The sequence below is a fragment of the Coturnix japonica genome, chromosome 13, assembly GCF_054131305.1.
Source record: "Coturnix japonica strain WE chromosome 13, WE-NBRP24, whole genome shotgun sequence".
Classification (NCBI taxonomy): Eukaryota; Metazoa; Chordata; class Aves; order Galliformes; family Phasianidae; genus Coturnix; species Coturnix japonica.
In genome coordinates, this window is record NC_140675.1 from 16,542,996 (window position 1) to 16,557,596 (window position 14,601).

At 44.2% G+C, this 14,601-nt stretch overlaps 1 protein-coding gene across 4 annotated transcripts in view; it reads left to right on the top strand.

The window, feature by feature from the left end:
- The first annotated feature begins 238 nt into the window (after positions 1-238).
- The window catches only part of GRIN2A (glutamate ionotropic receptor NMDA type subunit 2A), a 127,664-nt gene continuing 113,301 nt past the window's right edge, over positions 239-14,601 (top strand). For 3 of the 4 annotated variants that reach the window (XM_085514757.1, XM_085514758.1, XM_015877139.3), the window contains exons 1-3: positions 239-772; positions 1,296-1,497; positions 2,889-3,311. In XM_085514757.1, coding sequence (XP_085370883.1) covers positions 1,489-1,497; positions 2,889-3,311 — 432 coding nt within the window. In that variant the 5' untranslated portion in view covers positions 239-772; positions 1,296-1,488. Of the gene's footprint in view, positions 773-1,295; positions 1,498-2,102; positions 3,312-14,601 lie in introns of those variants that run through there. The other variant, XM_085514756.1, reaches the window with a different exon arrangement.

The following is a 14,601-nucleotide window of genomic DNA, read 5'->3' on the forward strand; positions in this document are numbered from 1 at the left end:
AGGGATTTCACTTCGACGGCTCCTGCATCGAGAGGAAGGAGGACGCTCGGGGGTTTCCCGGCCTTCCAGCCTCTCGCTGGGGCTGTTAAACGTGGGACGAGCGCTCAACTTTGCCGCTCTTCTGCCCAAGCCCCGGCGCTTCCACCCGTTCTCGATGTGACACCTCCCCCGACTGCCTGGGTCTGACTCATTCGCTGGTGCTGGGAGAGGCAGAGCGGGGAGGGGGAGCCTTCAAAGTAGCCGCGGTTTGTCTCGCTTTGACGAGGCGCCCGTGAGCTTCGCCCCGGCAAAGGCGGCGGGGCCGGGGGCGGCGGAGCGGAGGGGACCGATAGCAGCCGCCGGGTGGCTCCGTCGGTGGCTCCCACCGCAACTCGGGGCCGCGTCGCTGTTCAGTCCAGCCGGAGGTGGAGGAGCGGGGAGCATCGGACCGGGAGCTGCCGCAGCAGCGTTGGAACTGCCCTTCCAACAACCGGGAAAAAAAAACCATACCAAAAACCCACCAAAAAAATAAATAAAAAAGCCATGAAGACATTGCAACGCCTCCTGCCAAAAGTAAAGAGCAAATCCCAGTTGTGATGGCTCTGCTAAAACTTGATCCTGCGGGATTTCAGGCGATCAAGAGCTGCCGGGTTTGCACGAACCGCGGTGGGCGCGAGTCGCGGGATGAAATCCCGGCATTAGAGGATCTATTCCCCGCTCCGTTGTTTGCAGAGGAACCCGCTGAGATGAGTCGGAGGAGCTCGAGCCCAGAGCGATGTGGAGAGAGAACGCGGTGAGTGCGGCGCTGAGCAGCGGTGGGAGCCTTTGGGTGCTGGGGACGCTTTAAGAAGTGTCTCCGTGCGTATTTACTGGGGACGGTGAATGAAAAACCGAAGCAGGCTGAGCTCGTGTGCCTCCCGGGGTTGATTTATGGAAACCTGGGAACAAATCGGTGCATTACGAGATGCGGAGCTTCGCCCCACGCGCCGTTCCGCTCCTCGCTCTGTGCGTGCCGCGAGCCGCCCCCCCTCGTGCCCGTTGGCGCTGCCCCCCGGGGGGATGCGAGTGCGCTCCCGGACAGGAGGGAGCTGCCGGCCGGGCCGGGGCTGTGAGCTCCGGGAGCATCTCCGGTACGGACAGCTCGGATTCGTTCCTAAACACGGGCAGGTGGGGGGGAAACTTTAGAGTCCGGTCACTCGGAATCGCTTCCAGTCTCGCTATTTCGGTTCACGTGCCACGTGAGATCACATTTAATTTTTCCCCGTTAAATCTCCATCCCTACTGACGGCTTTTCTCCTCTTCCTCCCCGTCTGCAGCCCCCCTGCTCCCGTCTCGTTGGCCGCCTAGCTGCCCTCTCGGGATGCGATGGGCCTCGCGCTCTGCGGCGGGGATCACGCTTGCGGCCGGCGGTGCGGAAGCCGCCTGTGAGCCCGGGCACCGAGGGGCACGACATGCCAGCACCGGCACCACCGGCACCACCCGCGGCTGCCGCCACCGCTCCGTCTCCTGATGCGCTGGGTACGTGGGGCGGCGCCGCGAGGGGGCGCTATCGTGTCGTTGCGGCCGGGAGCCGTGGGCGTTCGGCGGGGAGCGGGGCGCTCTCGGTGCGGGCGGGGGGCTCGGGATCGCAGGTTCGAATCCCCGCGTTGTGCAGGTGGAGGTACACGCTCTGCTTTTGGTCTGCAGAGGTGGGAACGTGGCCTTGCTGCGCTTTGATTTGGAGTCACGTCGGGACAGATTTGGAGTTAAATGGTCTCTTAAGCTCATCTCCTAGTCTGCCCCGAGTGGAGGTGATGATCTAGCGAGCCCTTGTATTGGTGTGCGGTTTCAGCAGCAGATGATTCTGATTGATGGTGGAGATACGGTTGGCAGGATGAGAGGGGAGATCTGCAAATTGCCACCCCTGATTGGCCAGCCCTGCCGGTGCTTTCTGCGTGACGCTTTGCAGCGAGGTTGGCTCGGTGTGGCACAGGGACTCCCCTCTTGCAGTTAGCGGAGTCAGTTGTGGGGGTGGAAATCCCTCGGGGCACAGAAACAGAGGGAGATCTTGCAGAGTCAGAGCTCCTTTCCCTCCCTCACACAGTTTAGATCACTTCTTCTCTGGCTCATCTCCCTCTATTCAGCCCCATACAGAGATTCAGCGAAGATCTGAAGTAAACCAATGCAGTGATGCTCATTTCTGGATCACTCTCCCCTTCAACACCAGTGACAACTTTGTGTCCGAGATCAGCAGTTCTGAGATGCTCAAGTGAATGCCGTGTAAGAGGAGGGAGAAGAATTAAGATAGAATATTGCGCTGCTGAAACTGTTCCAGAGATGCAGTAGACTGTGCATGAGCAGCAGCTGGCGAGGAGAGATCTTTGGAACTGAGGCTGCATGCTTCTGGGATGCTGTACGATGTATGGAGTACATGGACTGGGCTTTCCAGCAGACCTTGGGCTTGCTTCTCTCATTTTAAGCTAACACACCTCTTCCTACCAGACTGTGACTAAATCCTAAATAGACATTCACACCAGAGGAAGATAGACTTCTGTTCCTCACCAGCTTTAGGAAGGCAAGGTTAAAGAGAAGGATGATGGCACTTTTTTTGAATGGTTTCAGTCATTCCACTTTTGTTAGCCACTCAAGAGAAATGTTAATGGCTGTTTCTCCTGAACTTGTGCTTTTTTTCTTATTTTTCCTGTTGCCTTGCTTGTGGGAGACCAATTGCAGCACTATCCATCATTGCAACTCAAGTTTGTGAGGGGATGTAAGCGTGAAATGAAACTAGATGAAGAATGTGTTATAAAAAGCGGCCAAGCTTTGTCTGGTGTCCAGCAGCTTTCTGTTTAGAACCTTCACTGGAGATATACAGTACATATTTTCTTCCTCTTTGTTGCTTTTCTCATACAATGTGATCACTTTTACAGGGGATAAAGCTGGCAAAGATGAGGAAAATTGGCTGCGCTCTCCTGGTACTCCAAGCTCTTCTTGCGCCTTTGGATCTTGTTTGTGGAGCAGAGAAGAATTATCCTGTCCTGAACATTGCAGTCATTCTGGGAAGGACCAAGGATATCACGGAGAGGGATATCAGATCTCTCTGGACCAGGGAGATGTCAGCAGACCTGACCGTTGATGTCAATGTAGTGACCCTTCTGGTGAACCAAACTGACCCTAAAAGCATCATAACACACGTTTGCGACTTGATGTCAGGTACCAAGATCCATGGAGTGGTTTTTGGAGATGACACTGATCAGGAGGCAGTAGCTCAGATTTTGGATTTTATTTCATCTCAGACTTCTATTCCAATTCTTGGAATTCATGGCGGGGCCTCCATGATAATGGCTGATAAGGTAGGAAGATTATTCAAAGCCTTTGCTACTCTAATGCACTTCAGTGTAAGAATAACCCTAATGATCTCTTTTTACTTTAAGAGAAGAACATAAGCAGGTATTATTTATGAACATGGCAGAATAGCATATATAGCCATGACTGTATTTAAGGACAGTAGTAGTAACAAGGCATTTATATCAGACTGAACTCTTGTGATCTACTATGGTCTATAATTTACATAAGCTTTCAAACTTATAGTCCCTGTATTAATTGAATTAATTTTTCACTAACCAGATACTTCCAACGTCCTGCTATAGCTCACAAAAACCCACAAAGCATTGTCAGAGCCCCGGAGGTAATGACAAATTGCTTTGTTGGGAAACATTTCTTTACATAATCCATCGTGAGATTGTGGAACGGCAAACAGAGGTGACTCATGTATGCAGCTCATTTGCTTTAACACTGCAACAGTTAAAATACATATTTACTGGCACCGGCAGGTAGGTTTGATCTTGCGGAGTGATTGGTGCCGCTTTGGAAGCAGCGTGTGGCACCTCCCAGGGCAAGGCGTTCTGGTGTGGACAGATGCTTGGCCTGAGGGTCTGTGAGAAGCTCCTGCTGATGCTGAGGAGCACGTGCTGTGTGGAAGGGAGTTTGTGTGGGCAGTTTCCAGCACGCAGCTTGCACTGCACGCATCCCACACAACGTTAATTGCAACTTATTACTTGTGCCCTTTAGGTTTTTCTCAGTCCCTAAAGATTGTTCATCCTTATGTATAACTTCTGAGTAGTCCTTCAAGATCTCTCTGTATCCATCTAAATATGAATTGCTTTCGTAACTCAGGGGGAGCAGAAGCGGGGAAGATGCAATGATCAGTCATGACTGAGAAATCTGTACTCAACTTTTGAACCCTTTTATCTCTGCAAAAAGGAAGTATTCATCTGCTATTAAAGAGATCCTTCGTCTCTCAGTATCACGAATGACCTTTAAAACTTGTGATACAATGGTGAGAGTAATAACTGCTGAATTATAGCAGAGATTCTGTAACAATGGGCTGGACATCTTGATTTGTACAGAGATCGTTACAGTCAGTACTGCCGTCTTAAATGTAAGTGCAGCTGCCAAGTAATACAGATGGTTATTTCATGTGCTTTTAAATTACGGTACAGATTTCTTTATCTTTCTGAAGTTAGCTTCGTGCACACTTAGGAACTCTATTTGATGCGTGTCACTCAACTTTCTGTACCAATACTAAAACATCTGAGATGGAAGAACCCAGGACAAGCTGAATGATAAAACTGGCAGAAATCCATACAGTATCAATGGTCGTCGGTAGCTGAATGCACGATGTTCCCCGTACAGGTGATTATTATTTACTTGTATGTAGGGGCTTCTGTAACATGAAACAGATTGCATTTTTTCTGTCTCAGGAAGTTAACTTTGTGTTCCCGTTGCATGCTAATACTGTCACTATTACGTCACCATCCTTGATGTCGGGGGTTATCGCAGTTCGATAATATAACGCTGTGCTGAATCTCGGCTTCTGAGATTTCCATTTGGAAAATCAAAATCATTCACTTGTGTGTTAAGGCGATTGAACAGAGCTGTCTTTAGTGGCTTCAATTGGCCGAGAGAGTTTTATGTTCATGAAACTGAAATTGCCTCCGTTTTTCTCTTGGCTGTAACAGTGCGCAGTATATCTTGGCACTGCGTTTGGAACAGTGCAGAAATAAGGCTTTCTGTGTGTCACTCAATTAACCCATCATTTGGGAATGAGTTCCTGGGAGCTGAAGGTGGAATTCACAGTGCTGTCAGAAAAGCAGAGGGGTTGAAATCTGGAGGAGAAGAGCTGCAAATATAAAATCTGCCTTCCAAGGCCATGGGTGTGCATGTGTTGTACTTGCTCGCTTGTAGACTATAAGAAGGCTGGCACAAAGGCAGCACAATTCAGTACTTACACGATGCCTAACTTTCCTAAATGTGAGCTGAGCTGCCCTGGGCGGCAGCACATGCTTTGCCTGTTACCAGCACTGTCACCTGCTGCTGGCAGCAATCCTTCTGCCCATGAGTTGCTCCTGGGCTTTGATCCTGAGTTCTTCTGTGGGCTCAGGGATTTGAGATTTGATTGACGTTCAGATTTGAGATAGTGTGCTGCAACAAGATGAAGATTGTGTCTGGGGCATGTGTGCCAACCTGCTGTGTGTCGGCAGCCCTGGGAGGATGCTGCCTACAGGCTGGCTCTTTATTCATCCCGTGTCTGTTCAGATTTGAGATCTCAAACCAAACACTGACTTCAGCATTTGATTTTAAACTTAGTTACGTTTGTTCCACCACATAACATTATAACTTTTGTTATAATCATTGCAATTAAGATTCCTAAGACAGAACATTATGGTTAGTTCTGTATGGTTAGTTTCCTTCAGAAGTGGCAAGAAGCCGCCTGTGTTATAAAAGCATTTGTGAGCACTGAGCATCTCTGAACTATGGTACTTCTGCATGTTTCAAAACAGAGTTTAACTTCTAATTAGAAACCTCTATGAAAGACACAAAAACTGGACGCATTTTAGTGTGGTGAAGGTGTGTGTGTATCTGAGCAGCGCTAAAGGTGAGGGCAGTTTTCCTTTAGGGCCAATAAAAAGTGATGTTTCTTAAATTTTTGATATCCCAGGAAAGAATATCGTGAAATTATAATTCTTCATTATTCTCTGTGCTGATGAATGAACACTGACAATTAACACTTTCCTTAGTAGTTTGGTATAAAATCCATTCTGCACCTACCGCCATTTTCTGCTTTCCTTTCATCTGCCTTGTCCCCAGCAGTGAATACAGAAGGGCAGAATAACAGAAATCAGAGGAATCTTTGGGGTTGCCCAACCCAAGCTCCACTTGTTACCGAGTGAGCTACACTGTTGGGTTGGGTCTTTCACACCTTCTCCAGTCTGGCTCAGAGCACCTCCATGGATTTAGATACAACAATCAGTTCCAGTACTTAAACTCTCACTGAATGAATATTTTTATTACATCTAATTAGTGTTTCCCTCTGTAATGTAACCGTCACCTCTTTTTTTGCCATGAGTCTGACTTTTAGACACCTTTCCTTACCTGCCCCATCCCCAGTATCCCCCATTCCTTTGGCCTTTCCTTGCAGCCTTTGGACTTGCTGAGAGGCGGTGGTGGTTGTATGTGGGGAGCCCGAAACTGAACGTGTGATCCACAGTTGTACCTTTTACAGGCATGTGCTGTGACTGCTTGTAATTAAATGGTTAAAAACGTGCTTGAAATCTGTCTCACTGGGGCATATGGACTGGATTCAGTTTCCTGTGCTTTTCTTTACCTGGAGCCAACACTCAGTGAGCGCGAGGTGGTTAGGATGCAGTGTGTTGCTTTGCATTGCTATGCTTGTGCTGCTGTGGCTGTGGGAAAGTGAAGTTTAACAGTGTTTGCTGCAGTGTTTGCTGCTTCGAGCTGTGCCTCAGAGCTCAAGGGAGCATTATACCATGATGTGCTTTGCTTTCTTGCTGTTTCTCTCCTGCTCTCTCCTAATTTTGCTAAAGGATTTTCCTGCCTGTTTTGGAGACGATTGTATTTTCCTCATTCTTCCCCCTTAGTTTGATGAATGAAAGTGTGATGGATTTCCTGGAATACTGTGAGTTAGCTTTGAACTGTGTCTCTGGGAGACAAAGGGAGACAAACTTGGAGTAATTTATCCAAGCAGAAAGAAGACAGTGACAGAAATTCCTGATGTCTTCAAAAACTAGCAAGCAGGTTGTAGTAAGTAGAAATCTTTTGCTCAGCCCTGTATCCTAGAGCTCACCTGGCTTTTGAGGTGGCTGAGGTGTGGGCAAGGTCCTGTTTTCAGCTTGCTTCAGTTTGCAGTGCTGTAGCTGAGCCCAGGCTGCAGGGTGGGATCCTATAAACCGCTCCTATGTAGCAGAGTGCAGTGATTGGCTTCACTGGGACTTAATCTTATTTGCAGTAAGTGTAATATATTTTTGTCTCAAAGGTATCGTTTTTTTTCTTTTCATGTGGTCTGTTCTTAAAGTTCTTGAAAACAAGAATCCATAAATGCCTCTGTGTGTTTTGAGCAGTAACATCTTAAAACTGCCAGTAAGTGAATGTCCAGATCGTCCATGCATCCATCCAAGCTATTGCCTGCCTATGGGAAATTATAACACAGCCAGCTCCCAAGCAGGGGAAAGTAGGACACCAGGCCTTCAGCATAATTTTCTGCTTGCAGAAATTCTTGGTGGCAACTTTAGATTTTTATTTTATTTTTTTTCCAAGAGCATTCTCCAACATAAAACCTGAAATGATTTCCTTTAAGCTACAAAATAATAATGGGACTATTATAACTCACATAAGGCACTTCTGGTAATCAGAATATATTTGATTCTGCCTGAAAATATTCATCCTAATAAAATTATGCAGTGAAAGAACAGAAGGGCATTGGTATCATATAAAAAAAACCAAAACACTTTTAACATCTTTTCTATTAATTGTTTTTGAGAGCTTGCTTAGATTATTTGATTAAGTAATTTAATAGTCCTTTATATTTGCCACCTATTTGAGCTAACAGTTGAATGTGAAGAATTCTTTGTGCTTTTTTTTTTTAATGAATGATACAATTTTGCACTCGCTTGGAGGATGTCCTTGATAGAGCTGTTGACATCAGTGATGGTACAGAACATGTTGCAGATGAGCAGAATCTCTGCAGTCTGGGACTGGTTTTGTCTGTCAGAAACTGGGGGTCATCTGGGCCAGCTCTGCCCTCCTCCCAGCCCCATTCTGCCTCTCCTGCCTCCCCTCTCCCGGAGCTATAAAGTTGTGTGCATTTTATTGAGTGAGCCCAGCCTGGATTGTCTCCACGCCATCTGTCACCATATTGTTTGTTTAAATCCCTGAGATATTTTCTTCCCTCCTTCACTGAAATTAATAAAACTGTAGCAGCATCATTGGCTACTTATATTTGATTTACACTTAATGTTCTCAGGAGAAGAGCCCCATGCTTCCACTTGAGGTGTGCAAGCTAGACACTCTGTCTATACTGAGTGCCCAGGAGAAAGCCTTGGAAAGCCTTTTGCTTCACGTTTAGGAATGCTCTGGCTTGAGAAAGCTACACCTGTGGTTTATATTATACATGTAGATTCTCCTCTCAGCTTTCTTCCAGATTCTAATAGTGAAGGTTGAGAGAGAGAATGAGAAAATAAATCCCACGTTTGTGCTTTTAATATTTTGTGTGGAAGCACATTGATGGCCATAGGAAATGGCTGCAAGTTGTACCAGAAGAGGTTTAGACTAGACATAAAAAGGAAATTTCTCTCTCAGAGAGTGGTCAGGAGCTGGAATGGCTGCCCAGGGAGATGGTGGAATCAAGAGGCTGCTGGATGAGGAGCTAGGAGAGATGGTTTAGTGGTTTGCTGTAGCTACAGTAATGGGAGGACTGCTGGACTAGATGATCCTCTAGGTCCTTTCCAACCTTGCGGTTCTATGATTCAGGAAGGAGCCTACATGGAGCAGTAGCAGGTGTGTGGGACTGGCTGGAGGCAGTGTGTTCTCCCAGCAGTATCATATATCACTTGTCTTTAAGTAGCCTGAATGATGATCTGATTTGAAAAGGGAAAGCTGTCTAGGAGGCCATGCACTTTTCATCTTTAAAGTGATGCGTACCTTAATGTCAGTCTTTGAGTAAGCTCTCTCAGGGAGTTTCTTCACCACCAGCTGATGCATTGGTCAATGTTTTAGGCTTTCTATCCCCACTGCAATTTTCAGCACGTGATTTGATCCCAGGCCTGCACAGAGGATGTTTGCCTGTTCCCTCATTGCAGGCTGGTCACCTGCTGCAGCGCGGCCGGGAGCGCCAGCCCTGCTATTGGCACAGTGCTGTGCTGTGCTCAGCTATTTATTTATAGCCTGCTCTTGTGCATCTCAGAGCAGGATGCTTCTATAAATGTTTCATTCGAGGGATTGTGGAGTGGGAAGATGCTCATCTTTTTGTATAGTATCCCTTTCCTCACAGCATTTATTCCTCAGCGTCGCAGCTTTTGGTTCAGGACTCTGTGCCTGTAATTCTGTCAGCACCAACTTCTGACCATTCGTGTTTACCAGTTTGCCTCTCCCCATGACCAGAATTCACAATAGGATTGCTTTGTTTTCACTACATTGATTTTGTGCCTGGTGGAAACATATTGCATATGTAAAGCCACCACGAAAGAGGAAAGAGCGAGGATTTTATAGTCACCTTCCAGCTCAACACAATTTACAATACAATTAGGAACGACAGTTATAATTGGATAAACAGAAAATAGAATTAAGGTAATCTGTTCTAAACGCACAGCATTTCTGTAATGAGTTGCTTTTAGAAGTTGCAGAAACATATAATTACCAGACAAATTACATGTTGTTCTTTTTTTTGTGTGTGTGTGAGGCTAATTTAGTGTTCTGGGTAAATTGTGCTGGCAAAAGCAACAGAGTTATGTGAAGTACCTAATTGGGATGAGATAAGGTTTGTGAGTTCATCATAAGAAAACAGATGCAAAAATTATGGAGGCTGTCTGTATTCTAGTCAAGTACTGTTCGGATGGTCTGCTTTATTTTAGATAGTCGCATCATTTTTGTAGTCAGTAAAGTAATCCTGTTTGTTTCAATCCATTTGCTGTTCCTTCCCTTCCTTCTTGATCTGCATTTCAGCTGCTTTTTCCAAAAGGCTGAAATTTCCCATTGTGGAATCTGGATTATAGCAAAAAATGTGGATGACTCTGGTGCTTCAGATGCAAAACCTTAAGCTCTATTGCTTAACAGTGTAAGACAAAACTGAACTGATACAGAAGATGTAAAAAGAAGCTTTTGTTTTCTTTTCTTGCTCTTAGACTGAGTTTTTCAGTTATGACTTTAAGCCAAGCCCGTTTCTATTTAATAATAGAAAATACAAAAAGAGTGAGAAACTGAGCCAGGGTAATTGAGGTGCAGAGCTGTGGTGGTGAGAAACCAGCAAGAGAAGTTAGTGATGAAAGTGGTCTATTTGTATGTTTCTACTTGTGAAGAACGGAATATGAGAAATCCAAATGGATTCAGAACTCCATCCAACATCTCCATCGTGGTATCTCTTCAGGATTCCTGGCCTTGGGAGTCTGGAGAGCTCTGCTGAGTGATATCTTCACTGAGCACCTTGCTTTCTCCTGTTGGTGAACTGTTCTTAAAGTGCTTTCCACAGCTACTTATTTCTATAGAAAATAGAATTACTTTTGGAATAATTCTCTGATTTGTGGCAATAAACATACTTTTGTTTCTATGCATTTCTATTGCATGCATGCGCTTTAAGGGGGTGCCAACTGCCTTGGAACTGGCATTTGAAAATATATTGATGAATCTCTTCTTTCACAACTCATTTTCAATTAAATTAATTTGATTTTCAGATCTCCCTCTAGGGGCATCAGAATACTTGGGAGCAGGGCGAACTGACACTTAAAATGTATGAAAACAAATTGCTTTCCACAGTGTATGGTGGCTTGCTGATTCTGCAGTTATTCCTACGTGGTGTTTGAGAGTGTGTTTTGCTTTGGCTTTAAAATATTGTGAAGACTTGCATTTACTGGCACTTACAACTTAAATTGCGGTTATTTGTGTGGTACAGATTTATGGATCGTTAATTATATAAATGCTGATGTCATCCCAACAGCTGGCTGTATGAGGTTGAAAAGAAGCAACAGCTTCTGAAAACAGAGAATAAGAAAGTGTCACATGAGGATATGCTCTCTGACAGAAGGAAAAATACAAGTGTGTGTCATTTCTTTTCCTTATGTTGGCTAAAGTAAACAAATATCTTCCCTTTACTTTCTAGATAATGCTCATTCTGACACTAAATTTTTCTAGGTTGTCACGTTTCCCTTTTTCAGACCTTTTCCACATCAGGATAGAGGCATCTGGCTGCAATCTTTGTTGTTCTTCTGTTGTCATTTTGTAGTGTAAGAAAAACTGGAATATTTCCAATATTCAGTAAGTAAACTGACACTAGGACTGTTATTAATGAATTAGGATAGGTGTAATTAGTAAATCTTCATATTTTAAATATCCCAAACAGTTGTTAAATGGTTTCTCGCTGTACACAATACTTTCAGATTCCCAGTTTGTCCTAAAAAGGCATCTTTCAGTCTCTAAATTAAAATTTAAATGAATGTGTGGATACATCATACAGGACTGAGCTGTTGCCTACAGCAAATTTTCCTTTAATGGTCTTTGAATCATAGAATGGCTCAGGTTGGAAAAGACACTAAAGATTATCAAGTCCAGCCCCAACCTAACCATACTTCCCTAACTAACTCACTGTAAGCACCTTTGAAAGCCTTGCTGATGTAATTTGTGTGCTTACATCAGTTTTCCTTGTGTGTGGACTGGTTTTCAGTTTCCTTGTGTTAGGTGACTGCTGACTTGAGAAGAGCTGCTCTGTGATTTACCCTGTTCACAGTAAGAGCTTGAGATCTTAAAATAGTGAGTTATCCAATAATAAAATGTAACGGTCCAGCTCAGTAATCCTTATTCCAATGTAAGTTCTATTGATTTGTTAAGCTGCAGTGGGCACTTCAGTGGACACTTCCTGAAAGCTGTGGAAAATGTAGGGCAGAATAGAAATGTAGTTCACTAATTTCCCAACTTTTACTGCTTTCTTACTGCATGCAGTAAATTACAGACATGCAAAAAACCTGTTTAATAACAGCTCATGCTGAAAACGATTCTCCAGGTCAGCAAAAGCACATCCAAATGCCGAGGAGGGTGACACTTGGAGACACTTCCACATACAGCATCCAGGCCATGTGTGAGCCCTGTGTGGAAGGCAAAGTCCCACTGTGCACTCCTACAGCATAACTGAGTTCATTGTGAAGTAAAGGCATACAAAGCAAGTGAATGTTTAAAATATCCTTTAATGCCTGCTTAAGTGCTTTTCCAGTGGATCTTAGTGCTGCAGATTTAGGAGATGAAGGAGCTTTTGCCATCCTAAGAAGTTGCTCAGTGTATTCATTGCTTAAAAGGTGTAAAGATACAATTATAGCCTATTAATGTATGGAGTTTGAGTTGGAAGGGACCTTTGAAGGCCATCTAGTCCAATTCCCCTGTAGCAAACAGGGACACCTACAGCTTGATCACGTTGCTCACAGCCTGGTCCAGCCACCACTGCCATCCTAACATCTGCCTTTGATCTCATGGGCCAACATAAAACAATACTCCACATTACATGTGGAGCAGCCCTCATACATAAACTTCATTTTAAATAAGAAATGCTATCTTCTTTAGGTCACTTAAAGGTTTCATTTGCATGTTAAAGTTGCTACGTCATTAAACAGCTTTTCTGGTTCAGCTCGGATGGATGGATGTTTTCCTTCTTAACAAGCTTTCTGAAGCTGTATTAAAAAAAACCACCAGTGTTCTCCCTCCCTTAGCTTCTTTTAAAATCAAGTATGTACAATAAGACTGACTCCCTGTTGAGCTGGCTTAATCATTTGTTTTTCCATCTGCGGAGAGTCCATTCCCAAAGTAACTTCAAAGAGCCCTGCCTCAGTAAAAGCTTCCAGCTTTGGAGCAGCAAAGATTACAGAAATGTGCTTATGCAATACTTAGAAACCTCTGGCTATCTTGGTATGGAGGTTAGAGCTGAATGCGTGCCTCTATTATTCTGTTACTATAACCCCTAAAGGCTTATAACTTAAAATTGTGCTGCCATAACTGTGTGCAGTGTGATGCTGTGGGCACACAGCGCGGCAGCCAGAGGCCCTGGGGAAGCAGCATCTCCATGAACCCCAGGCTTAGCATGAGTTGTCCATAATGTACCTGCAGCAGCACATTCAGAATGTTTGTTATATTTTACACTGATCTGTGCAAGCTTTAATCAAAGAAACCTCAAGCGGAGTGGCTCCTGGGAGAGTGGTTTCTTTTAAGATTTTTTATGCTGACATTTATAATTACTAAAAATAACAACAACCCCCCTGGCCAATACAGAGAAATAGATTGAGATAAATATTTTATCTCTAATGTGTATGCCATCGTTTTGATTACGGTAACAAATATACAGCAGTTAAAATTGTCATTGGTGTGTCTGGGAGGATGTGAATCCTAAAGTTTCAGCATGACTGTTACTTAAGTGCTCTGGAGCCTGTGCCTTATGCGTGGTACTCCACCCAATGGCTGTCATCTTCATTTTGGGGAGTCGTTGATATGTTTTATTGTTTTTAAGTTTTGACAAAGTTCCTGTCAAAATCCCACCCCATCAACATATATGGGATTTGCCCCAAATTAATTTCCTGTGGAGAGAAGGGCTATTAGTTTATTCTCAGTATAACGACTCTTGTGGATTATAGTATCTGTCAGTAGAAATGCACTGCTTTGATTTTAACTCATACTATTTCTAACTGTGGCCAAGATCTTAATTTTTGGCTTAATCGAATCCTTGCCACAAGCAAATCTAATTCTGGTATGCTATTTCAATCGTGCAGACTTTCATTTCTGACTAAGGATTGGAAGGATTAACCCAGATTTTAGCAGTTCTCTCCATGACCGGGTGGATAGGATTAAAATCTCTGTGCTGCTCATTGTGGATGTTTATTTCAGTTTTTAAGCATTAGACTTATGTCTTTTGACCATGACTGGAAATTAAGGAAGGCTTCTGAGAGTAAAAGCATGGCTAAAGGACAGCATGCTGAATTTGCTGGATGTCACTGTGTTTCAATTTAAGAAACAAACAAACAAAGGAACCACCAAACATGCTCAGTCTGTTTACAGGAATGCAGTGTGTGTTTATGCAGTTTATCCTACTGCAGATTTTACACTTTGTAGTGAGTTTATCAACTTAGAGACATTGTAAAAACAGATACTTCAGAGTAGAGAGAAGTAAAACAAGAATGAGATTAGCTTTGATAGGACCAAATTGGAACATCTTGCTGAAGCACTGGTTGTATTCAGAAAACTTTTCTGTGCTGATAAAGGCCAGCATAAAGGCTATTTAGTCCAACCACCCTGCAATGAACAGGGACATCTATAGCTCAATGAGGTTACATAGAGCCTGGTCCAGCCTGACCTTAAATGTCTCCAAGAAAGGGGCATCCATCACCTCCTTGGGCAACCTGTGCCAGTGCCTAATTTCTAATATCTCAGCTCCTAGAAACTGATATCCTACTCATTTCCTGAGGAAACATTAATTTTTTTTCTTATAAAGTAGGAGAATTTTTGACTTCTGCATGTGTATTTCTGCCTTTTTGTGCTCCATTGTTTTATTGTGCCTTAGGCAGGCACAGAATTCTCAAGGGAGAAGTGATGAACACATAC